General features: G+C 40.5%; 4 protein-coding genes across 7 annotated transcripts; 3 read left to right on the top strand and 1 right to left on the bottom strand.

The window, feature by feature from the left end:
* The first annotated feature begins 3,259 nt into the window (after positions 1–3,259).
* On the top strand, positions 3,260–4,638 carry LOC105022877 (zinc finger protein 578). The gene is given in 2 exon segments (XM_020042887.2): positions 3,260–3,980; positions 3,983–4,638. Coding segments are annotated over 2 exon segments (1,113 nt in total). The 3' UTR covers positions 4,375–4,638.
* A 1,953-nt stretch (positions 4,639–6,591) lies between these two features.
* lrrc42 (leucine rich repeat containing 42) lies at positions 6,592–10,397 on the top strand. 3 transcript variants are annotated; one of them, XM_010890798.4, is made up of 7 exons: positions 6,592–7,155; positions 7,294–7,425; positions 7,560–7,681; positions 7,941–8,026; positions 8,178–8,291; positions 9,550–9,634; positions 9,715–10,397. In XM_010890798.4, the coding sequence occupies exons 1-7, from the start codon at positions 6,758–6,760 to the stop codon at positions 10,152–10,154; spliced, it is 1,377 nt and encodes a 458-aa protein (XP_010889100.2). In that variant the 5' UTR covers positions 6,592–6,757; the 3' UTR covers positions 10,155–10,397. The 3 variants fall into 3 exon arrangements, with proteins under 3 accessions (XP_010889100.2, XP_010889108.2, XP_010889118.2); XM_010890806.4 differs by having other exon boundaries at positions 7,563–7,681; XM_010890816.3 differs by having other exon boundaries at positions 9,726–9,806.
* A 2,085-nt stretch (positions 10,398–12,482) lies between these two features.
* tmem59 (transmembrane protein 59) lies at positions 12,483–17,834 on the bottom strand. The gene is made up of 8 exons (XM_010890785.3): positions 17,598–17,834; positions 16,547–16,652; positions 16,047–16,141; positions 15,364–15,516; positions 14,543–14,618; positions 14,297–14,423; positions 13,979–14,096; positions 12,483–13,565 (listed from the first exon to the last, which is right to left on the bottom strand). Exons 1-8 carry the CDS (start codon positions 17,751–17,753, stop codon positions 13,407–13,409), a joined length of 990 nt encoding a protein of 329 aa, XP_010889087.1. The 5' UTR covers positions 17,754–17,834; the 3' UTR covers positions 12,483–13,406.
* A 695-nt stretch (positions 17,835–18,529) lies between these two features.
* Positions 18,530–22,128, top strand: tceanc2 (transcription elongation factor A (SII) N-terminal and central domain containing 2). Of its 2 annotated transcripts, none has more exons than XM_010890771.4 (5): positions 18,530–18,730; positions 18,841–18,982; positions 19,664–19,860; positions 20,104–20,288; positions 20,864–22,128. In XM_010890771.4, the coding sequence occupies exons 1-5, from the start codon at positions 18,632–18,634 to the stop codon at positions 20,946–20,948; spliced, it is 708 nt and encodes a 235-aa protein (XP_010889073.3). In that variant the 5' UTR covers positions 18,530–18,631; the 3' UTR covers positions 20,949–22,128. The 2 variants fall into 2 exon arrangements, with proteins under 2 accessions (XP_010889073.3, XP_012986581.2); XM_013131127.3 differs by having other exon boundaries at positions 20,867–22,128.
* Positions 22,129–26,973: the final 4,845 nt, after the last annotated feature.

A 26,973-nucleotide genomic window follows, 5' to 3' on the forward strand; every position in this document is an offset into this window, starting at 1 on the left:
ACATATAGGGGTTGAGGGGAATGACATGGTGGATGGTTTGGCTAAAAAAAAAAAGCCAGTAAAACAGGAACTGTGGAAGTATTGGTGGCAGGTATGTTGGGACACAGAGGAGAAAATGAGACCCTACAGATTACAAGTGGTGGTTGGAGCAGAGGATTGCTGGAAATAATAGGAGGGAGGAAGTCGTTTTACTGGATTAAGAGTTGGGCATTGTGGGCTGAATAATTGTTTACATATTTTGGGTTAGAATATTTCAGAAAGATGTGACTTTTGTAATAATATTGAGTGGTAATAATATATGTGGTGTTTGGGTGTCAGAATTATGAGAGGGAAAGGCTTAAGGTGAGAGAGGGCTTAAGAAGGTTAGGGGTTCAAGGTAATTCACTTAGGGACTTACTGGATCAATCATCAAGTGAAATGAAATGCACTTTTATTTGGGACTCGGGACTGGACCACACTCCAATACAGTAGGTGGCGGTAATGCACTTAAGTTGATGGATGGCAACCGCCTTTAAACATCAACGAAAGAGAAGAAGTGAACTATTTCAAAACCAGCTGAACTACGGTACTGAACTCAGGATGGCGGTTACTAGGTTGCAATAAGCAGAATTTACGGAAATGTATCACAATGGTTCGAGAGTATGCAGTCCCCATTTGTGTTAATAAAATGAAACCTAGCTCATGGATCTCTTTCCATCGGCTTCCGTTCTCCAACACTGAAAGGATGAGACTTTGGCTCATCACCCTACAGATTGATGTTAACACTCCAGTTTACCACCTTCGCTTGGCTGACCCTCGAGTTTGCGGGAACATTTTGGTAATGGTGACTTCGCTAAGAAGGTACAACAAAGAGCGAATATTAAACATCGTTTTTTAAACAATTTGGCTATTCCCCATCAGCGTCTTGTGAGCAAGAGACCAACGAATTACTTAAAAAACTGAGATAAATTGAGTTTATTAATTGTTTGAAAACATGTACCTCTTAAAACATTGACAACAATTCAAATATGATCACATTTAAGAGTAATTTCGATAAAAAATGGGTGTTAAAACACGTTCCAAGGGTAAAATTCAGACAGTGCAAATGACAGAATATGGAATACATATTGCCTCATAGCTCATAAACTATTGAATATTCCACAGAGAAAGCAGTGTAGGAAATGTCCAGGAGAATGTGTAGAGTAAGACAAACCTGTCTAATCATGGGGAACGGTGTGCTACATCTAGCAACACAATATTTCCACACCCTCTTTTTCCACAGTGTAACTCAATGGATATGAAATACATATTGACTCATACAGAAAAAACGATTCTATACGCCACAATGAATGTATTGTAGGAAATGTTCAGGAGAGTGGATAGAGTAATTATATGCAAAAAAATCAAGGGGCATTGTGTATTTGCAATTGTTGCTGGTGTTTAAAATGCCAGCAAATGCCAGCAACAAATTGCAAATACACAGTGCCCCTTGATTTCTTTGCATATAATTATTCTATCCACTCTCCTGAACATTTCCTACAATCCATTTTAACAATATACACTAAGCAAAGTGTCAAAATCGATACATTTAATATTATTAAAATCTCGTTTTACCGCGGACTTCTATTTTGAAGGCAGAATCCGAAAATCGGAAGTCTTATTGTTGCTACGGAATCTCTAATGTTGCCTACATGACGCTACTGGAGTAGAGGTATACTTTTTTTTTTTTAGTTAGGCTACTGTTTGCTAGGGGTGAGCGGATCCATCCCAAAATATCGAAACTAGATACTACCTTTTGTTTTTGAAGATCGATTCTAGCGTCAATAGAATCGATACCAGTTTCAGTTACCAGTGTCTAAAATATAAAACGCCGCATTAGCACAAACGAAAATGTTAAATGCACAAACCAGCACAAGCGGGGCACAAACGATTGAGCCTATTTCGATGGAATTTTGAGCATGTTGGGGGGCTAGTGACACCAAATATTTTTTTTAAATAATTAAACACCGAAGCAGCACAAGCGAAACTTGTGACGGCACAAACCAGCACAAACAATCATGTTTATGGGTGAATTTGGGGGGCTGAGTGACCTCGGAATTATCTATAAAATATTATTTACAGCACAACTGGAGCATAAGCGATTAAGGTATTTTACATGCGTAAAGATGGTCCCCCACCGAACATATCCTTTAAATCATGTGATTTGCAGGCCAGAGAAGGGCAATAATTAATATATTAATACAGTAGGTCCATTATGATGTCTAAATAATTTACATTAATATTTATAGGTATAAGAATGGGCTGGTAAGTATTGATTTACTTCCCCTGAAAACTTATATCTGCCCGGGCTGGATGGAATTTACCCCACCTCGAATTCTATACTCGACTCAGGCCCACAGAACGCTATAATATATATTTTCTTGTAGTACACGTAATGTCATACAATTCTCCTACATTTATTTTTGGGGAATTTTGAGATTGAACATTTGTTAGACTGCGAATGGTGGAAGGGTGCTTTAGGATACACCATTGGTTTCAACAACAGACACAGAAGACATACCAGCAAAACAACCCTTTTGACTGGTAATTGCAGAGTGTTCACAGCTGGTGATTTGCACATTCATGATGTATGTCAAAAGTTCTCTACTTCCCAAGCCTGGAGCTCACAGCTTAGCTTACCCACTGCCCTGATCACTCATTAAAGCTATCTTTCATTGGAAATTAAGGTGGAGGGGCGCTTCTGAAGTGTGTAGGCGCATCAAATACATCTTTACCTTAGCTCCGTGGGTTAAGGCATTACTGCTATTGTGTTGTCAAATGCAGTAGATTTTGACAGGTTTCCAAAGCTGCTGTAATTAAGTCCCATTCTAGGCAGGAAAAACAGTCCTCTTCAGCAGACATAGTTGGCATTTACCATTGCACCCACAGATGTGCCAAGATGTACTGAGCCAGTACTAAGCTGCTGCTTCAATACATGCCCGAGCCTGCTCCCTCTCTCCGATTTTTCTCTCTTCTTTGGTCAAATTCTTTCCTTATGAATTTCTCCAGTTCAAATGAATGTCTCACATCCTAACATAGTCATGGGTAAACATGTTGGTGATGTTATTGTAAATGGATTTTGAAAGAAACAATAGGCTACAGTGCTGTGTACTAAGTATTAATGCACCTGTCCAAATAACATTTACATGATAGAACAGTAAAAAAGACAACCATCCCCTGACATAATGAATTGAAATGGATACATGTATATGGTTTCTTGCTAGGTTACGTTCTTGAACAGATGCCTATAATCTTTTTATTTTCTAAGGCAGTTGATGGGGCATTGTCCCGGCCAACTGAAGAGTTGTGTGAACATGATGGTTGGTCCTCAGCTGAGCAGAGTGAGGAAGACCAGAAGCCCAAGAAGTTCAATAAGCAAGGGCATTCAGATGCCCAGCCATGGGAGCCGGCTGTGAAAGATATTGTAATGGACTCAGATTCTGATTCTTCTAAGGATTTGGAAACTCCAGAATCCCCTGGAATTCCAGAAGCAGCCAATGTTGACAATTCTGGAATAGAGAAAGAAGAGAGACTTGTAGAATGGTGTACTGACTGTGAAGCAGAGTCTGTACTCACCTGCACCACTCAGCGACATAGGAAGCTGTATGCCTGTGGTGTGTGTGTAAGCCAGATTGAAGGGATGGTTGGATTTGACCAATTCTACATGCGGTTTGATGACCTCACCAGCTTTGAGGCACATGTTCAACGAGAACACAGTGCAAAACCTCATAGGTTGCTCTGTACAGAGTGTGGCATTCATCCTTGCAAGAAGGACCATTCTTGTGAGCACAATATCAAGAAATTCCGCTTTTCAGACTGTGGTAAGCGCTGTAGAACTGAATTGGGATTGAAGATCCACACAAGCCTCCAACACCATGCCCATGTTTATCCCTGTAAGTACTGTTTCAAGCCCTTCCATACTAGGCCAAATAAACTGACCCATGAAAAGAGCCATCAAAAAGATGTCCATACCGGTGTTTAGAATGCTCAGAAAGATTTGATGATATAATTGAAAGACAACATCACGTGCAAACCCATGGCAACCTGAATAGAAACATCTGTCACACTTGTTACAAAGCATGTTCTAACAACAACCGCCTGGAGAGGCACATGCTTATTCACACTGGGCAGAAGCTCCACACGTGTCAGGTTTGTCAAAAGTCCTTCAACCAGAAGAGCCACCTCAAGTCCCACATGCGCCTCCACAGTGGGCAGAAGCCCTTCAGGTGCCGGATGTGTGAGAAACGCTTCAACCACAACGTCAGTCTGAAAAACCACATCCGACGCCATCATGTTCCCAGCTCTCAGGACAAGGGGGACACAGAGATGGATGTGGAGAAAGAGGGATGTCTGTAGTCGTAAGGAACAGGGGAAGGATAATGAGCCAAACCCTGGGACTGGGCTGGAGAGGGAAGGAACTTGGGAAGAGTCAGAGCAGGAAAGTTTAATGAGTACTAACTTTGTGTTGCTGCTGGGTTTTCTAACAATTGTTGTCTATTTAAGTTTAATATTTGGATGCCCTGTTCTCATAGCTGAAATACCATTTTAAAAGTTTTATATTACAGGATTTTTGTATTTGCTGTCATGATGATTATTATTCAAATTGAATTGAAAAAATATACTGACAAAACATAACATTGTTACAAAAAATGATATGAAAGTCCTTTGATTAAGCCTTATTAAACAGTTAAATAAAGAGTATGGTATTCCTATATTGTCAATGAGGAATCTCGAGATATTTACACGTGCATACATTATTGTAGCGATAATGGGGTTCGTTGATAGTAAATGCATTACTTGTATATAATTACTTTGCTGTGAATGTAATTATGAACCAGGTATTGTTTAAACTTATGAAAAATAATATGTTGATAGTTGATTCAACAATTTATGTGTATAATTACTGAGGCAGTTACAAAGAGCTGTAACGTCGGTTCGGTACCCGGAAGAACAACGTTTCACGCAGGCGCAATTTAGAGTAGCGTCATGCTGGCAACATTAGAGATTCCGTAGCAACAATAAGACTTCCGGTATTCGGATCTTGCCTTCAAAATAGAAGTCCGCGGTAAACCGCGATTTTAATAATATTAAATGTATCGATTTTGACACTTTGCTTAGTGTATATTGTAAAAATGTACTATAGGAAATGTTCAGGAGAGTGGGTAGAATAATTATATGCAAAGAAATCAAGGGGCACTGTGTATTTTCAATTGTTTCTGGCATTTTACTCCACCCATCCTAGATCCTTTTGGCCACAATGTAACTCAATGGACATGAAATATATATTTCCCTATAGAAAAAAAAACTGTTCTATACGCCACAGTGAATGTATTGTAGGAAATGTTCAGGAGAGTGGATGGAGTAATTATATGCAAAAAAATCAAGGGGCACTCTGTATTTGCAATTGTTGCTGCCGTTTTACTCCACCCATTCCATTGGCCACAATGTAAATCAGTGGATATGAAATACATATTGGCCTATAAAAAAAATGTATTCTATACGCCGCAGTAAATGTATTGTAGAAAATGTTCAGGAGACTATAGATTGATTATATGCAAAAAAATCAAGGGGCACAGTGTATTTGCAATTGTTGCTGGTGTTTTACTCCGCCCACCCCATTGGCCATAATGTAACTCAATGCATATGAAATATATATTGGCCTATAAAAAAATACTGTTCTATACGCCGCAGTGAATGTATTGTAGGAAATGTCAAGGAAGGTGGATAGAGTAATTATATGCAAAGAAATCAAGGGGCACTGTGTATTTGCAATCGTTGCTGGCATTTTACTGCGCTCATCCCATTGGCCATAATGTAACTCTAACCCTAACCCTTGATTTTTTTTGCATATAATCAATCTATAGAGTCTCCTGAACATTTCCTACAATACATTCACCGCGGTGTATAGAACAGTTTTTTTTTTATAGGCCAATATATATTTCATATGCATTGAGTTACATTATGTCCAATGGGGTGGGCGGAGTAAAACGCCAGCAACAATTGCAAATACAGAGTGCCCCTTGATTTATTTGCATATAATTACTCTATCCACTCTCCTGAACATTTCCTACAATACATTCACTGCAGCGTATAGAATAGTTTTTTCTGTATGAGTCAATATGTATTTCATATCCATTGAGTTACATTGTGGAAAAAGAGGGTGTGGAGATATTGTGTTGCTAGATGTAGCACACCGTTCCCCATGATTAGACAGGTTTTTCTTACTCTACACATTCTCCTGGACATTTCCTACACTGCTTTCTCTGTGGAATATTCAATAGTTTATGAGCTATGAGGTAATATGTATTCCATATTCTGTCATTGGCATTGTCTGAATTTTACCCTTGAACGTGTTTTAACACCCACTTTTTTATCGAAATTACTCTTAAATATGATCATATTTGAATTGTTGTCAATGTTTTGAGAGGTACATGTTTTCAAACAATTAATAAACTACATTTATCTCAGTTTTTAAGTAATTCGTTGGTCTTTTTTATTTTGAAAAATTCCAGATTTTCGTGACTCCCAAGTGTTTCTTTAATGTTGCTCACATGACGCTGATGATGCAATTATGCCACTGGTATTGACGGAAACTGGAGTGGTAGCGGCACAATCGGACCCACCGTCACTACATGTAACGAACTAATCCAACATTTGCTTAAATAGAACAACATTATGATTAGTTTGCTAGCTGGATCAGCGGTATTCAGTGTGTTAATTCGTTGCAGCGTCTTGTAAAATGGTCGATTCCGATTCTGGAATGGTCTATGTTCGCGAGAGAGGACAACTTCGTCGAGTCAATGACATTGTGCTGGCGGAGACGAAGTCATCAGCCAGGAAAACCATAATAAGATCTCTTGCTTTGAAAAAGGAGCACTTTATCTTCACCTATAACAAAGAAGGCAGTCTGAGATACTCGGCTAAATCACTCTATGACATCTCTCTGCTCTTTGTAGCGTATAACGTCCATCACGTTGACTCATTAATTGGATTTCCTGAACAAGTAGGGGAAAGAGTCTTCGCTACCGCGGAAGAAAAGATGATATTCTCCAACCCTGACACAGCTTCTAGGGCTCTGAGGTTGTTCAGTGATGCGTACGGGGAGGTAGTGCTTAGGTCACTTTGTTTACGACATAGGTAATAAAGGCTTGCTTACCCCCATCCCCGAATAGGAACCAATGTCAATAAAAAAAATAAAAATAGATGTACTTAGCTTGCTCTTGCAACCATTGACGTTTACATAATGTAACTCGAATCAATTGATTCCCTCCACAGATTTCCCTTACTGACCGAAAGACTTGAGGAGATAAAAACGTTCCACAGTCTGAAGTGCCTGGATCTCTTTGGTTGCAGATTGGGGGACAGCCATGACGTCTTCCAACATCTCACGTCAGATACGTTGTCGAGGTTTGAATCGTTGTAGTTCTACGGTACAATGCCTGATTAACGTCAGTTAGTCCAATTATTTACTTCTAAAGGTCTACACCCCTGACATGATTTGACAGGAGCCATGTTTAATAGTAGATTGCATGTCTCCTCAGAAGCCTTCTCCAGTTGTCCCTGGGTGGTAACAACCTGTCAGACCAGGGTCTTCAGAGACTGACTGCCCCTGTCAGAATGATGAAAAGGGGACTAAGACACCTGCAGCTGCTTGACCTCTCAGGTGAGTCGTGTATTAAAGGCACATAGTATCCTTCCCTTCGTTTACACTGATAGGATGGAGCTACTTGATTATGTCTTGTCATCTGTCATCCATGTCACTTTAGAAATGGATGGTTTGGGTGTCACTGTGCCAGGCTGAGCTGTACTTTCTGTCCTGATGTATAGGAAAATGCAAACGCTAGTCTGGCACTGTTCAGGTCTGGCACCTCTGTGTCCCTGAATGTATGGTAGCTCTGAACTGTTTTCGCTCCGTCCATCAGATAATCCTATAACTGAGAAGGCAGTTGGATATCTCACATGCCTCCCCAAGCTAAAAGGACTTGATATAACAGGAACTCACATAAAGGTTAGAATGTCTTTCAATGTCACAAGTTACATTTTCATTTGGCTTTAACAGGCCTCTTATTTCCTATGTGGAGCATAAGTCTTCTGTGGGGGAACGGGAATAGGCTAATCTGTACAGAATTAAGGGTTAAATTATGCTGTTTCAATTTCAGATGGGCCCGTCACTAAAGACGCTCCTGAGGAACATGTTGGGTTTGGTCCTGTCTACAGAACCACTGGAAGCCTTTGACCACTCCTGCTGTAAAACAGAAGGCTGGGCAGAACAGGTAATTCTTCACAAACTTGAAATTAAAGTTCAGTTTCTAATAAAACCTACATCCTTTGTATATAGCTGCTTTGCAGAAGCTTAAAAGTAACATCCCAGTGTTTGGGAAGAAAAAATGACCAGTAATGATTTTTTATTTTTTTTATGTTCATGCATTTACCAAGCTTTTCAGTGTAGGTATGCTGTGGACGTTACCCAACAATGTTCTTGTCACCAGACCTCTGATTGCCTAGACCAGTGTTTCTCAACCCTCCCCCTGGGGGCCTCCTTCCCTGCATGTTTTAGATCTCACCCTGCTCTGTCACACCTGATTCAAATCAGCTCATTATCAAGTCCTTCATGAGGTACATTGGGTATGTTAGGGCTGGCAGAGATGTAAAACATGCAGGGAAGGTGGGCGTCCAGGAGCAGGGTTGAGAAACACTGGTTTATCATCCTCAGTGGGATGAGATTGTCCTCCATGAGAAAATGAAAAGCTTCGGTATCCAATATTCTGTCGGTATGTGTATCACCCCCCTCTGTCAAATGGGGGGGTGATTTTGACAAATGGTGTCAAAAACCCAAAGCAGTGTCAAATACTCCAGCCATTCAAGTCATTGACTGTTGTCTGTGCTGCCTTATGGCATGGCACACACAAACACATGGTCATTCACGCACATACGAGAACGACGGAGACATGGACACTCTTTTGCATCAATTGTGTTGTCACAGCCACAGACGCCCAGGGTTTGTCCATTTAAATGTTTATGTATACTGAATGCAGACACCCACTTGAGGGTAGGCCAAACCTTTGTCTGGTACTAAGAAAATATATTTGAATATTGCTTCTGAAGTTTCATAGTTGTGTTGTAGTTAATGGGAACATCTGGTCATTTTCTTGAAAAGCTTCCAGTTTGGTGATGAGGTTTTCATCAGACAGCCATTTTAAATTGCTTATTTTGTTCATATTCCTTGTTGCTATTTTTCTTTTTGACTTATCTTTTTTCTTAGTATTTTATACTCTGCATTGTGAGTAATTGAGAAAAAACCAAAGTGCATACAGCTTGAGTTTTTCTTAACTCTAATCATGACCAGAAAAATCTTGTCTTTGCCACATGCTTAACTTTAAAGTCACACATCCCCAATTTTGTGTTTGTAGCTAAGTCTTGTAAAGAGTTTTATTTTTTTAATTATTGGAATTTTAAGAGAGGTTATTTGTAGTTGCAGTTTCTGGTAATAAAGTAGTATATCAACTGCTTTGTGTTCTTGGTGTGTTACAGGTAGTCAACCAGTGGGAGTTGAGTGCAACTAAACTGCCCTCTGTGAAGAAGATCCAAGAGTCAAGGACGTCAGCATTTCGCTTTTGTGAGTTTGTCAATTCTTTGGATTTACCTTCACATTGCAAACAATTTTTATAGGACTAAAAGAATCGTTATGCTTTTCAGTTGGCCGACAGAAGTTTGTCAGAGATATCCTGAGCGCAACACCTCTGGTTAGAAATGAAGAGGAAGACAACACGAGGAAGATAATCCATTTTTTTAAACTGGCAACAAGCACACACACACATCAGACCCAAAGCACAGGGATCGCAAGTGGTCAAGTAAAAGCATCCACACACCATTGCACTTCACAGAACACATTTCAACCCACAGGGATTCAAAGTGGACGCATGAGGTCCTCTTTATACAACTGTACTCAACTTACAGGGACCACACATGGTAATTCTGTTCATGTAAAACCCTGCTCACAGAAAAAGAAAAGGCCTCTTAGAACAGAGGTTGGGGACAGTGGTCTTCACAGTCCGCCTCCTAAACGTGCATCATCATCATCATTACCACCACCAGCTTTCACAGCAGAGGACTTAGATCTGTTCAACAGTTACTGATGGATGCATGGCTTTTCTCTTTTGCACTGACTCTGTACCTGAAGTCCATCTCAAAATGTTTGAGGGTTTTTCTATATTTTGCATAAACCAAAGGTCAGTTTCCAGATATTTTAGCTTGATAGGCTTTTTTGTTTAATTGGACCCCGATCCCTTGAAGTGTGGAGGTCCTGGAATATTTGGACAAATTGCTTGGTCAATCTCCTGCTTAAACATGTCTGTTGACTTTATTAAAAAAAAAAAAATTTACAAATAAAGGCTGTTCAGAGTACATAACTTTGATTTGGTTCTGGATTCAGAGATTAGGGTGTTCTGTGTCTTATTATATTCAAATCTGGACTATGAAGCCAGTTCCACTACATTTCTTTTGAATACATATTCCTTCTGCTGTAGAGGTAGAACAGTGTGCGTGCATTTAATTTTCAGGTAGAAGAGAAAACCAGCAGTACTTCTATCCTCAATGCATCAGATTTGATTACCCTTAGTCACAGGTTAAACCCCTGGGGGCTGCTGTACCGTCATGACATATACACTGGATATACAGGAATAGTCCACCAGTCTGCACCACAGAGACCACCGGCATATGGAGGTGGAAAGGGAAGATTGATGTATTAATCCTCTGCACGAGGATTAATACCAACACCAGAGTAGGGGATGGATTTATTAATCCCTGCACCAGAGTAGGGGGTGGATTTATTAATCCCTGCACCAGAGTAGGGGGTGGATTTATTAATCCCTGCACCAGAGTAGGGGGTGGATTTGTTAATCCCTGCACCAGAGTAGGGGGTGGATTTATTAATCCCTGCACCAGAGTAGGGGATGGATCGGTCTGTCATCACACAGGAAGCCTGCTGCATTGTCCACCATCTTGCACACAGGATTAACTACGTTAGAAATTAAATATCATATATTAAATACGATGGGCTACCTATTTGGTTTAATCTATAAAATGTCCGGCACAATCTTCTACAATTCCTTAACCACTTTACACATTTGTTTGGGGATGTGAAGGTAATTTGCTGGATGAATTGCAGTAGCGGAGAGTCAGTTTTAACAAGCCCATTCATTTCATTTTGTGCTGTAAATTGTTTTTTCAAAAGGTGAGCATGGGATGGAGATGTGAGCACTCAAAACCAGTTGAATCTCCCTTACACTACTATGCTACCTGATGTTACCGAAGGGGAGTGTTTATTGCCATCTTGTGGCAGAGGTAACTGCAGACACAGGCATTGTTTTTCATAATCCAGCAGAGATGGAAATCATCACATCTTACCAGGAGGTCATTGGGGTTTGCTGACGACCAGAGTGAGTGTAAACCCCCACCACAAGCCAAGACCAGTCCTGTTGCCAGTGAAACAGTGAAGAGGTGGACCGCTACAACACCGACACTCGGCAACAGTCTGCAGACACTTGGGGGATAGACAGATCTATGTTGTTGTCTCAGCTGGCACTATTTCCCATACAGTGTGCTAGTTTTGTCCAGAGCTTTGTGTTGTGGTGGTTCATTAGGTGGCCAGATCACATTATTAACTGGCATCAGAATGAAATTTTCACATACTCAGATTTATACTCCATTTCTTCCTCTGCAATACGGTCTTAATTCATCACACAGTATACCAGTCTGGCGTCCATTACTTAAATCTTCCTTTCAAGGTTTGTTTCTATATTCCTGTCTCGTAGGAATTTCTCTTTGCTATTTGGGGTTTTACACATACTGTCTTAAAACACTTTGTGACCTGTGGATGTGAAAGAATGGCTTTGTTAATTTATTCATTAAAGCAAACTATTTCTCTGTGACTACGACGCCTCGAGCCTTACCTTCCTCAGTAGACCCCAATGAATGGGCATCAAACAGTCTCTGATATTGAGTACAAAATGTACACATTCTTCTTGCCTACAAACATTTTGAAACAGATGTTTCCTAAAAAATACTATCAGTGCAGCTGGATTTAATCGACACTTCTGAGATATTACCTGCTGCGTAGTCCTGCTAAATCTCATGTTTAGCTTAGATATGTCTTCATTAATATTCCTCTATTCCTATTCAACACACCATAGAACAGTGACAGGGCTAGACAGTTTCATAAGTGTTGGTTTGGTGACAGTAACTGTATTATTGTGGTTATTGGCCTGGCCTGTTCACACCAGCCCAAGCCTTCCTACAGCAGCTAAGGTAAACAGAAGGCCGTGGATCAATGCTTCAATAAGCAAACAGTTGAATTATTTTAAATTGTTTACCTTTTACAATCCCCGCTGGAGTTGTTTGAGCCTGACCTTTTGGCTACAAAGCAAACATAGTATTTCTCTGTCAAAATAATGTTTAGACAACAATTACTTCAATTGTGTTTATTTGACTTTTAAATCAGAAGAAAACTCAAGAGTAAAGTTACAAATTTCTACAACACTATGTCTGAAACAAAAAAGAAATGCAATAGTCTCTCTGTTGTGTCCAATGACCTTCATCTAACTACAGCAGACTAAACACAATACAGAAAGGGAACAGACAGTGGAAGCAGTATAAGCTCATAGCCCGTTACTGACCAGTGTCATTTCACCAAAGGTTTCCATGTTCTATACAAAACCACTTTAGTAACACACAGGCTGTGTCCCAACTGACACTTTCAGTTGCTGAGCACTGCTTCTACCTTTGGTCAAATGTACTGCACTATATAGGGAATATGGTGCCATTTAGGATGCAGATTTCATCAACACAATTATCCAATAAAACATCATTGTGATACTGTAATGCCTAAAACAATGTTACCGCCCCCTTACTTCACCCTCAAAACCTTGAAAGAAGAACAAGACAACAGCTAATAGAAAAATTTACTGAAAGCCATTATTACACTTTAGACTGCCAGGATCCAATAGTGTGAAAAAGTAAGACTGACTTCAAGAACCTAAAGTGCCAGTATTGGTTGACAGACCCAGTATAAGCCTATAACAGGACTAAGGAAAGCACATGCCAATAGATTCTCTACGGAGGATGGTTTTTAATGACCTTTCACAATTGCGTTTCAATTTACTAGTCCAGGAGTACTGGCTTAATCTGAGAATGGTCAGCACCAATAAAGATTATGGGCCCGTTTTCTAGACCCAAAGTAATCTTAGTAGGCTATTACACTAAAACACATGCTCAATAGAAAATTACTCTCCATCTTGGACTAGGCTTGATCCATGTCCAAGAAATCTCCCATTCGAGTACACTATTGTCCGTATCTCCACACTAATGGCTTCACTTTGGCCTCTGGATGTTTAGATGTTGGACTGGTCCAGGTTAACTTTGGAAGGGAGTGGTCCAGCCTCTTCCTCCTGGCCAGGCCCGGAGGTGATGATGACCAGAGAGGATGTTGGGTAAGGAGTCAACAGCTTCTGGTTTTTGACGTACTCCATGTCTCCATAGATACTCAGTTTCTACAAAGAAGAAAAACATTTCATTTTCAATATTAAACGACTTTGGTCCTTGGTTATTTAGCAAAATTTTTAGGAGGGCTGTTAATAAACCCCTGGTAAAAGTACTTTCATGCCAACCAGTCTGTCAGTTGAATAGGGTGCTGGATCACTGCGGTGAAACAGGCAATTTCCCAGTGTCGGATGTTCATTGTGACCAGGGTCACTGAGAAATTTGACCAGACTTATTTACTGTTGCATCGTTGGATAAGCTTATCACTCTGGGCTAGTTGCTGTTTAGGTTTATGTGCTACTGAGGGCACATGATAGAGCGCTTACCTGTTCACAGTTGTTTGATCGGGACTAGTACCGCAATTTCCCGTTTATAAATCGTGGCTTACGTTGTGCCATTTTGTCCTGACCAAGGTAAGACTCACCTCCGATGGGACATATTGGTCTACAGCCGTCGCCACGGTAGCACAGCAGATCCAGATGAGAACCAGAACAGAGAGGATCAGAGTGGTGGTCAGGATCCAGCCTGGAAGCCATGGATTCCTAGGGGGAAAGGAGTTGGACGAGGAGAAAAAAATAAAACTTATTTTTTTTCCTGTCCTCAACAAGGAAATGTACAAACACACAAAGTGAAAGAAGGGAAGATGTTGACTAGCCACGATGGAGAGACCCAGGAGTGGTTTCAGCGGTTAAGGGCATTACTTTAGAGCCAACAGCAGGAGAGGTGGTCTGTGTGCACTGACCTTGACAGGCAGCTGAAGAGATTGTAGTCGTCCTCATTGAAGCTGCGGTCCATAAACACATTCCTGTCCCTCTCCAGGAAAAAGTTACGCTGGTAGTCCTTGTAGACCGGGCTGCTCAGGCCTGGATCTGGTGTGGAAGACAAAAACATTTCTTCAATAGTGTGGTTCTGTAGAATTGAATTTAGCGTCAGTAAGTAGAATGCCACACTAAGGATTTGTGCAGTGTAACAAACATGTTGACTTTACATGACTTCTGTGATTCCTCCTTCGGTCCCTCTTTCTGAGGCTCATACTGAGGAATAAACTGGATCTGTGGTTCAGTCTGTCAATTGAGGGGGGGAAAAAAACTGAAAATGTTATCCTTTTTCAATCACAGAACATATGACAGAGTTACCTTTGACAATGAAACTACAATGTCAGGATGGTTACCCCACCTCGGTTTTAGTATGAAGATGATGGTTGGACCTGGATATCCAAGTATTCCATAATGAAGAAAAAAAACCTATAAACCATGTTTTTAATCTACACAGTGTGGTTATACATGTAACAATTAATTTATCAGACACTCTCCTCCTGAGCGACTTAGCGTAGCATGTACATTTTCCTACTTTTCTGGTACTGGCCCCATGGGAATTGAACGCAACACTTCCGCATTGTTAAGCATCTTTATCCACCACCTGATCTATGTCAATGACATTGTTTACAAACATTGGGGTCAACAAGTTTATATTTTATCAACTTAATTGTGCCTTGGACATGATCAGAGAAGTTTCATATCACGGTTACAGTGACCAGAATGATCAGTTATCAGTATTATCGCAGTGTTGTTAAAATGTGCTGGAAATGTTCAGAAAGTACTGATACACCCACTGAAATAATAACCAAGTTTTATATTTAAAACAAACAAATACAATTAGTAGCACTATGCGTGTGCATAAAGGTTAAAATAATCAATAATCAACATTAAAGATGGCACCATGTGGCCATGAGAGGTAAAGGTTTCCCTAATGCAGGGATGTATGCTCAGCACAACCACAAAAGTAAAAACTGTAGAATTCCACTCTTACCTGGAAGATAACCACTTTCCCGTCATCAGCCTGGAGGTAAAAGGTCCAGGACGAGGAGATGAAGTTGTGGGCCTGACTCATGACATCATCCCAGAACCCTCTCACCAGGGTCAACGGGTACAGCAGGTGGATACGAGGTGTCATGGCCAGCAACTGGAAGATGATAGCATAACAGGGTCAAATGTACATCCCTGCTGTGTTGGGAAGAATTGAGAGTACTGATAGGGTGGAAAGATCTATGCAGTCAAATATCGATTTTCCATAATTCCTAGTGATGGCTTTATTGATTCAAAAGATGGTAGGGGTGAGGGCTGTTTTAGGACTCATAGAGAATGCCAAAAGAATCATTGTGGCTCATGTGTGCAAAGCTGGCTAATGGTAACTTTCACTGGAAGATCCTGAGAGTTTGAGGAGGATACCAAATCCTCTACTCTGATCTCAGGCTCTGACGCAACTACAAGGCACAAAACAGACCTGTGGATAGGCCTGGGCAAACACAAACACACACCCAGAATTTCCTAAACATCGTATACCATGCCAATTCATTACCACACCTGCTACATTTTCAACCTCACCCAGTCTACTGACTCAGTTTCAGTTGCCAATATTGATCTGTGACAAATAACTGAACTTATTGGAATTTGTTTAAGGAAAAGGCATGACAGACTACTTGCTCTTTGTACCTGCTCTTGTCTTTGCTCAGCAAATGGTAGTTGATTTTGGCAGCCCAGGTTGCACGCATACTGCTCGTCTGACTGTCTGTATGCTTCATGACAAGCTAAGGAGAACAAGGAAGTTAACAAACAAAAGTGGTTACAGATAAAATTGGCAGGATTTGTTGTGAAACCAAAACATGTGAAACCAAACAAGCAAATCTTATTTGTGTAATCTGTTAAACCTTTTAGTACATTATTATATTAAGTGTAGAGGTGGAATTATCAATAATCCAATTGAACAAAACTATAATTTAGTTAAAAAGACAAGAAAGGGCAAGGATACATGATTAGGGATAACCAAAATAATCATAACACATTGACTTCCTGTTTTTTTTGTACAATGTCACTAAACATTTTGTAGATTTTCACATCATCACATAACTCATTAGACATCTTATGTTCACAGTTACATGTAAGTAGCTATCTCCATGACCATCTGCTCCAAATACTTTGCATGACAATCTTACTGGAGTCACACTCTGCTTTAGTTTGGTTCAAATCCTCGCTGTCACCCACAAACTGGCAAATGGAAAACAGACGACAGCCTCTCTGACAGGCGTATAGTTCCTCCTCCTATAACAAAAACAAATGCATTCACAAACAGCCAGACTGCATTAATTAAATGGAAAACGTTGTACTCAAAGACCAGTTGAAAAATAGCTAAACGTTCAAGGTGTGTTTAAATTCAAAATAAAAAGTATATTCAAAACGTTCCGTCAAAAAAAAAGAACCTCGTGGTTGTTTTCCTTCCACCGAGTCAGATACAAACAGACTTACAGGGAGGGATCAGGCATTCTGCCTCCTCGTCTGTTTGAGAAATAACACAGAATTTTCCCCATACAAATTGATAATGTCGGTTATCGTGCTTCCAAATGTCGAATAGGTACACAGATCTGTAACCAAAGTAAGGTTGCATTACCTTTTTTCTTCCATACAGCATTTTTTTTAATGATTACTAATCTTTTAATAATTATACACCATATCGGATTGTATACATATTTAACGTTTGGATGCACTATATCAGCTATGTGGGTGAAATACGTATTGTAGAAATAGCTGTTAGAGATCATGGTCTGTAAAGTAAGAAAGCGCCGAGCGTACAAACAAGAGTAGTCGCCGATCTGTCCGTTTACTTCCGTTAAAAAAAAAAAAAGGTTTGCAACATAATTGTCGGAATGAATACAACATGAAATAGAGAACCCTGACTTTAAAGATAATTTTAAAATCCGGAGTTTTTCAACATTTTTAAGTCCAGAGTTCATTTTCTTGCTCATTACATAACTAATACAACAAGTCAACCTTAATTCTAGGCAAGCTATTATAGACTTACTGCCGTAGTTGGTAAATGTCATTGATATTACTAGCTACATGAATAAAGGGCATACTACTATAACTAGCTATGTACCTTATCAATATATCTATGCCATTGGATGAAAAGGCTTAGCTTATCTAACGTATTTAAGTAGCTGTTAGCTAACTTCAGCATGTAATAGGCAGCTAGCTACGCTAGACACTCACCCGAGGATATGTGTGCAAACTGTAAGTCAGTTGACATGTTTTATGGCAAGACGCAGTATTTCCCAAAACTCCATCAAAAATATCTGCAGTTGCCGAAGTGCATACAAGCACGAAGCACAAGCTCAAAAATAAACGACATGACTTAAATGTCCCCATTTTGCTATATCGGCGAGAAAAACAAACAAACAGCTAAGCGACCGCAGGCGACTCTCCTTCTTCCTTATTAAAGAAAATCTCGCGAGAAAAGTTTCGATTCGCGTGGAAGGCTAGTGGTAGTCGCAACTCTCCCCTAGTCCTACTGCTGCGCAGGTGTCAACATGGAAAAGGGAATTGTCAAACGTTCGCCTTTAAGCTTTCATTTATAAGCAAATCCGAAAACGATAGACCATTTACCTAATCTACACCAATTTCCACTCAATGTGCTTTTTTCTGTTTCACGTATCGGTACAGTACCGTTAGTTGCACAGTTAGGATGCTCATGAACATGCTACGTAATGACACTTCTCTCCATAGAGAAAGACTGAGGACGTATCCCATTTGTTTCATCATGGCGTCTGACCGGTGAGACGGCCACTCCAGTGACAATTAGTCTAAAGCATATAAACAAACTAGAGCTATTGCTCTCACGGTTTGTATTTTTAGGGCTTCCAAACTTGATGCACAATAAGGAAACAATTTGCCAAACCCAACCGATACAGTTTCCTTCAAATACAGAGCTAGGTTTCTGCTGTTGGTTTCACTCGGACAGTTTTGAAAATAAAAACGTGAAGAGAAAAAAATGCAACAGATAACGTATTTTCAAATGAGGTTTATTCAATATTCTAACTTTTAATGATAATTTTCATGAAAACTGTCTGTATTAGGTCATTTTGTGAAGGGGTTGCATAAACTTTCTGAAACGGTCTCGAAACGATCTTCGGCTTCTATGCTTCTCTATGCGTGTAGTAATTTTACAAGAGCTGAGGATGGTATTTTAAATAGGCGTACTCAATAATCCGTTTCTTCAGCTAGTAACTATAAAAGACGCGTAGAAAATGGATAAATTCGTGGTGCATCTACCAAAGGGTGAAGTGTCAAAAGAAACCAATGGTACAGTAAAGGTTTATCGACAAGCGACGATTGAATCTCTAAGGGTACTGTACTTTCTTGTTACCACTTCCTCTTGTTGCCAGTATTTTAAGCTTGCGCGCGTATGCATAATAAACAAGCATAACACATCTATAACGTGTCGTCTTCTTTCCAGAGAGTGGTGGTGATCGAGGACATTGAACGATACAAGTCCATGCTGGAGCTGCCTGGGCAGACCAAGGAGAATCTTCTGCTAGCTTTGAAAGAGCTCAACAAGAAGATGCCGTCGAAGGAGGTGCTGAAGTCAACAAGAATAGGTGAGATGGAGTCAGATATCAAATTATAAATGTGTTATCAGCTTGACGAACTCAATTACGGTCAAAGTATGTTTTAGTAGTGACAAGTGTGAAATATCTTCCCGGAGCGCGTGTTACTGTTGGAATAGCTTATGTTTAGGACGGAGAGAGCTAATCGGGTGGCGAAGCCCAGAGTATAAAGGTCACAGTGATGCGTGTTGTTGGGGGCACTGGTGACAAATCGGATGGCAGTGTGGTTAATGAAATTTAATTCATAAAGGAGTGTTTTAGCAGCAAGCCTAGACTGTGTCCCCTTTACAAGGGTATATTTACAAGGGTATACTTGGCAGGCTGGGTGAAGGATGCCTTCTTTGCAAAACAATAGACCTATTATTAGCCTGAATGTGGGTAATATTGGTAATGAATGAGAGTGAGTAGTGAAACCATTTACCAGGGTATTTGCAGTTTTCCACATACTCTGTTTGTCTAATCTAACTCTAGCCCTAATTATAACCATCCATCAGTGAAAAATAGTGGGCGCTGGGTAAAAGGTCTTCCCATGAGTATTGTGTTGTTTTACTATTCGCGTGAGAACTTGTGGAATTCTGGTCCTCATTCACTATGAACACACAGACATGCACACACAGTCAACATGTATCCAAGTGTATGATAAACATCGATAGCTTTGCTCCCTCTTTTTAGGCCACACTGTCAATAATATCCGTAAGCATCACCCAGACACTGAGGTGAGTGCTCTAGCTGCTGAAGTGTACACTGCATGGAGGAGTTTTATTGAAGAGCACTCCAACAAGCCCTCAATAGAAGTACGTTGTGATAAACAGACTGAAGGACTGAGGAACAATGCCAAAAGAATGGTGGCTGAAGCTCTGGGAGTTGAGGTGAGAAGACTTGTACTATGCTGGGATTGCCAATGCACTCCCATTTTGAATACACAGAACTCACAATTGGCCTGCTAGGTGGAACAAAGTTCTTAGACACTCATTCTCAGCACCAAGCTTATCACCACAGTCTAGGTCTGAGCGTTGACTAATAATTCTGAATATAATATTAATGTATTACATAATACAAAATGCTATGTAATGTTACATTTATTTGTGATGTTTTGCAATATGCCCCCTCAGGCAGACAGTGGACTAGTGGAGAACATAGAAAGAGAGGTATTTCACCAGAGTTCTCGGCTGGTCAGCGGCTCCTATAGACGGACGACCAGGAGGCTGGTCTTTGCCCTCAGACACCGGCCAGAGGTCAGGGGTGATGTCAAGGACAGCAAGATTCCCATTAACCAGCTGGTGTCCAACCACAAGAAGTAACTGCACTTTGTTTCCACCTAGAACCATAAAGAGGGTTTTTTCTACAAGGACTTTCTTTCCCTGATTATGTGATCGAAATGAGGGATTCTAACCTTGCTTGGCTCAAATGGATCTGCTCAACATGTTGGGAGCTAAGCCCAGAGCAACAAGGCTTGCTGTAGAGAAAGACTCCGATATGCCAGTTTATTCTGGCTAAGACATGGTGCAATGTTTCCTTTTTCGACTAAGTAGCTAACTAGCCCCTGAGACAAAAATGCCTCAGTTGAAGACTGGTTTACTGAACTGATCCCTATCTTAAAATTTTATTCAGTTTAGTTTTTTATTTGAGCTTTTCAGATGTTTTAATATTGAGGTAAATCAAATGTTGATTTCTCTGCCTGTGTTTTTATTGATGAATAAATTAATGAATATTAATAGCGGTTCAGTATATTAAAGTATTCTCTTGGTACAGTTGAAATTAGTGATATAGACATTTATTAAAACAAATACACAATGTCATAGCCCTGGTAGTTAGGCAGCTTCTCCCTAATCATCCTTTTTCCTTTGCCCCTTCCCTGTCCTTTTTTTAAAGCAGTACCAGCCAGATGACAGCAATAACCATCAGTACTACAGCCAGCACACAGATACTAATAAACACTATATCGCTGGGGTCGTGAGGTTCTGGGTCGGCCTCCTTTCCTCCGCCTCCTTCGGACCCCTCTGCTTGGCTTCGGGTTTGCTCATTCATTCTTTGGCGCTCCTCAGCTGAGATGATGTGAACAGTGGCCATCTTGCGCTGGGCATCGCACTGCACCTCGTACTCCTGGAGGCTCCGCCCCTTCCAGTCTGAGAAGTCGATGTATAGTGTGTTCACCAGCATGGTGATATTCTGCCGTGGCTGCACAGAGGTTTTGGTCAGGTCATGGTGATTACGGGCACGCAAAGATTTTTTTTTTTATTGGATGAGTTCAGGCACTCCCTCTTTGTATCAGCATGCTTTCTTCCATTTCGTGCCTAATGAAAATGGAGCGGGATTTTAACTGATGTCTAAGAAACACAATACCGCCTGGTTACCTGTCCAGCCGTGCCACATTTCTCAAAGCGTGCCAGTATCTTGAAGGTGGTGGCTGTTAGCTGGGCAGTACAGGACCGGTCACCAAGGTATATATCCTCTCGATCCAGGCCTGGGAGAGACTGCTGGGAGATTTGGATTGTAAACTCTGTCCTCGTACAGCTGATGTTCACTGGCACCACTGGGGCGGAGGTGGGGAGACATAATATGCACACGCATGAACACATTAAAATAAGCATGGAGGAAGTTTGTAGTGATTTGCTACTATTGAGAGACTCACCTCCTACATAGGAAGCAGAGAACCCTTTATGAGCAGAGGTGCGATCTGTATTGAGAACCACCAGCATCCTGTTGCCCTTAGAGATCAAAGACCTGGGTTGTTCTGAACCACACCAGCAGCCGAGTAAAGGGTCCTTCTCACTGCTACCATCATGCACTGCTACAGAGTCGTAATCACACTTGTCTGATAGGCTGTTCCTGTCTTCCAACTCCATGGTGTTGAAGAACAGTTTTATGCGGTATCCCTCAGCCAGTGTGATGGTCCAGTGACAGTTGATGTTATTAGGGTAGATGTTCGGGTAGTGGGGGCTTGTGAAGTTGGCACTTGGTGCTGACAGCGCCTGCTGGCATTCCCCTGAGACAGGTAAGATCACCATAAAGGTCAAGGCAGGGTTGTGTTCAATACGGCACACAAGCTAAAGCTAGATTTGCCTAAAAAAATCTGTGGATTTATTGGAAGATTGAGTAGTATGTTCCGATTTAAAAACATGTTCTTAGGGTTTGAATTATTCTGAATAAACCAATTTAAATTAAAAAAAATAAATATATTTTTTAACCTTTATTTAACCAGGAAAATACTCATTGAGATTAAAAATCTATTTTTCAAGAGTGTCCTGGCCAAGACAGGCAGCAGTACAACCATACATACAACACAGAATACACAAGAACATAAAACAAATAAATTAGCAAATCCATCAACAACAAATCCTTAAGATATCATGCAGAACAACTACAGCCAGATGTGGCTATAACCTAGAAGAAGCATCATTAAAATGTCATTTTAATTAAAGGAATTTTAATTAAACTAATTCAAAGAAATTAAACTGACGCGACAATCATTCCTTTCAAATGATTTGACACCTACTAAAAACACTGATACCACTTCAAATATTTGTGTCATTATATCTCAAAGATGTTAGACATTGTTTTGTTTATTGCACAGGGCAACAGTTTGGACCTAGTCACCTGCACATCCACTGAAAACATCCTCCACTGTCTTACCTGAGTAGTAGTAAGCCTTGAACCCCCGTCCTCCAATGTTAAAGTCAGACCTGAACACCACCAGTAGCTGATTTGAGGTTGTAACAGTTTTAGGAGGTTTCTCCCGTCCACAATAGTTTCCCAGGTGTCTGTCTGTGATGGTAGGACCGTCGAAGAGAGCTACAAAGTCAAAGTTACAGCCCTCATTGTTCTCCAGCTGGAATGAGCAAACAAATTATTTTATAAAATTGCTATATTTATGACATATTCTTTCTGGAAAATATAAGTCAAATCTAAAAAACATTTACTAAATGATATGTCATCAAAGTAGTATGTTAACTGGTTACTGCCAGCAGCATTTCTTACATTGGTAGACTATAAAGATTACATACAAAAGACCAATTTGGTTACATCCTTAGACCATATCGGTAGGGTTTTTGTTAATGAATACAAATTTTACAAAATAACTAATAAAATCGTGTTTGGAGGGGCAACCCTTGCCCCTGTGTAATGGCCGGGCTTGGGTCAGATGTTATGCATTGTTGGCCACCATTTGGGACTCGCCCATGTGCTTCCCACACAAGAGAAGGTACCTGGAAGTCGAGGAAGACCAGGGTGACCACACTGCCGTTAGACACGCGGACAGTCCAGGAACAGTCAGCGTTGTTGCTGTACTGGCTATCTGGGCTGTAGCCTGGGCTGGAGATGATGCCCGATAGGCCGGTGAGGACACCACCACACATATCTGGTGAGGGTGAGAGGGAGGAAGAAAGAGACAGACGTCATGGGGAAGGTAAAGGCATAAGTAAGATGCGGATGGGTGACAGGGCGTGAAGGCTTTTTTCCCCCAGCTCAGATGTAAGTTAAGTTAATACACCTAATCCAAACACTCAAAGGATTGCCTTCTCTTGTTGTTTATGTGTGAGGCCATTTTGGGAGAGAAAGTGAAAACCCCACCTTTCCTGTAGCCGACGGAGAACCCTCTTTTGGCCACGTGTCTGTCTGAGTGAAAGATCACAGACATAACATTCCAGGAGCTTGTGAACTGCGGGGGGGAGGTGTTGCCACAGAACGTCCCCAGCAGGTTTCCCTCATCCTCCGATACTCCGTTGAATATCTTGATGTAGTCATAGGAGCAGGTGTCATGGTACTCAAGCTCAAATTGGTGGAAGGTTAGGAGGACAGAAGACCCTTCTGCCACTACGATCAGCCACACACACTTCATGTTGTATGGGTACAGGCCCGGGAAGTTGGGGCTGGAAATATTCCCAGAGGAGGCTGACAAAATCCCGCCACATTTCACTGCTTAAGAAATTGAAGTGGAGGAATAGAAGTTACCAAAGTCTTGCCCTTGACATGTATTTACATCAATATAAAAGAAACAACAATATCAGACATGAAGTATTTAGAAGCAGTAGTCTAGGACTGTCACAGGTGTTGTGTTATATGAATAGTGCTGATTGATTGCACTAATCTGATGCAACGGTTATAAAATCCTCCAATGACAAAAGCTCACCTTTCTTACTAACAGCCTTGCCAACAACCAACAATAAATGAAGGAGTATATCCATTCTTGAAGTCATGTTGTTATAGTTCGTTCCGTGGCTGCCTGATTAACAATAAGTGTACAAACAGTGGCGTCAGAGTCAGGGAAAAACCAGAGTCGCCACTTCACAACTCTGGGTCAATGGAGAGGTGGTAGTAGCGGTAATGTAACTGGGAAAGACGAATCTCCTTGATGGAGGAACCTGATAGGCTGGACAGCACGCCCCCCACCCCCCCCTGGCATTGCCTCCTTCACTAAATGTTAATGAGCGATATCGAGTGATAGGAACGAGGGCCATTGTTTGGCGAGACGGCAATACATTATTAATGACAGTCACACTGGACAGGCCACCATACATCTGCCCTGAACTTGATACAAGACGCATGCAAACATTTTCATTTATGTACCTTGTTTACATACATCGGAAGTAAGACAAGCTGGTATTTTGGGTACTGATGTGACATTTACATTATTATCTTCCAGAATCAATGGGTATTGACCTCTGGAATGGCTTGGTGGTGTGTCATTGTGTCGCATTACAGCTTCCTATATTGAGCCAGGAGTCTCATGGCTGTCCATGTGGTGGTGCAAATTGGGTCAGCACTGCCCACTGTTGGTGGGGTTGGTGTATTACATGATTGCCTTGCCTCATTGTGCTTTATGCATTCTCCTCCAAGCATGTAGATGCTGGCAAGTACTTCCTGGTTGTGTGAGCAGTGTATTAACAAGCAAAACGGCTTGGCTATATGTGCTTCGCAAGACGCATGCCTTGACCTTTAACTGTCTCTTGGGAGTTACTGTCTGGAGTGGTTGTTGTGAGGCAAAGCTTTAAGCATGAATTTGACTTTACAAAGTTCTGATGGAGAAAATGGGATAAAAATAAACAAGTTCAAGGAGCAATGGGAACAGATTATTAATAGTCCCTATCTCTGCATTTCTGTTGCACATGCCACCTTGCACTTTCAATTTGCCTTCATTGCACATTTGGAATTGCCATTGTACTTGCATTTTTCAGTTGTTACATGTACATTTCTACCTCAGGAACCTTACTGCTGCTATCCCAACATTTCAGTTGCACATGCTACACCTTCAATTAGCCTTCATTGCACATTTAGAATTGCCATTTGTACTGCATTTGGCTTCATTAAACATCAGCACATTGCACATCTGTATGTCACATATGTAACATACATAATACTTAATACTTGTACATTTTCTGCCCTCCTCTACTTGCCTTCATTGCACATTAAGAATTGCCATTTGTACTGGATTTGCCTTCATTATGTATCTCTACGTGACACATCGGTAAAATACATTATACTTAATAATTATACATTTCTGCACTCTTCTATTTGCCCTTCTGGTTAGATGCTAATTATTCGTATGATGTTTTACCAATTACACAAAATGTTACACATATGTTGTGCTCAAGCTCCTTGACTTCAGTAGACAGACCTGAGGCACTGCGATGTTCTACACCAATACTCTAACGCACCTGACAAGCATTAAGCAAGGTCATGTTTAGAGAATCCTAGGCCTGCTTGCTGTCAGTGTGGGATAAAGATACAGAAGAGACTACACACAGCGCTTTGGTATCAGCATGTCTTACTCTTCTGTCTGCAGCTGGTTTAATGGCCAATCAATACATCAGATTAATGAGTATTAACATGTCTAAATGGCTATAGTCTGTGACGTAGACCATAACAAGTTCTCAAATAGTCTGCTAGATGGCGATGTTGCACCGCATTGAGAATCACTACAAATTCTACTCAAGCATGTAAAGAGCTGTTGGATGATTGGTTTGTGTCTGAGCCTTGAACTAAAATAAATAGGAGCAAGATTAAAATCACTCAAGTGTTTTCCTCACAACGGTTCTTGGAACTAAAATATACAAGCCTACGGTTTCCAAGGAAGTTGGATTACAATAAGGCAGAAAGATTCAAAACATAATTTGCTTAATTTTCTGAAAGCTGAGGGCTTCGTACACTACATCCGGGAAATGTGTTCCTGTGAGATATAAATTGTTTAGAGCAATGAAATAAGTTAATGACTGATAAACACCTTTCAATTAAAAGCAAATTAGGCAAGGTTAAACACACTTACCACAGAAAGTTCCATCTGAATACCTCAGGGTCATAACTGAGGTGTTCAAACTACAAAATGGCTGTTATGAACAGCTATTCACAATATATGGATTATAGATATTTTAAATTAATGTGTTTAAGTTCAAGTTTTTTTTATTACACAGTCAAAGATAGCAGATAGCAGATAGCAGGGGGCAGTCAAACGTTTGAAATTCTGCGATCTTTATAATACTACAATGAAAGTAAAATCAAAAAGGCCAATAAGACAGAAAAAATGTACAAACCACAAACAATCAGAATACAAACTAAATAATAACAAACACAAGGTAACTGAAATAAATAATGTCATTTTAATTAGTGAATGGTGCTGTGGTGTATGGTTTCATGTAAAATAAAAACCAGACTGTGAAGGTTGATAAGAATGGAGTTGCAAGGTTTAATATGACAGCAATGATAGATAATGCTTAGCAAATAATATACTTAACCTGAAATTGAACCGCTGTTTTCTGTTTTTCCATGACTGCAGTTGTATCATTATATATAATTTTCCTAATTATTTGTTTCTGGATTATTTTTAGAATTCCCAGCATCCCTCCATGCAACATGCGTCCTCACCACCGTCAAAGCACAACTCAAGATCGTTTGCGTCATCATAGTTTGAACATTATTTGATTTCTTTAACCTGCTCTAGAGTCATTCAAATCAAGCTATACACAGACCAGGTTTAAAATGCATTTCAC

The sequence above is a fragment of the Esox lucius genome, chromosome 3 (genome assembly GCF_011004845.1).
Source record: "Esox lucius isolate fEsoLuc1 chromosome 3, fEsoLuc1.pri, whole genome shotgun sequence".
Classification (NCBI taxonomy): domain Eukaryota; kingdom Metazoa; phylum Chordata; class Actinopteri; order Esociformes; family Esocidae; genus Esox; species Esox lucius.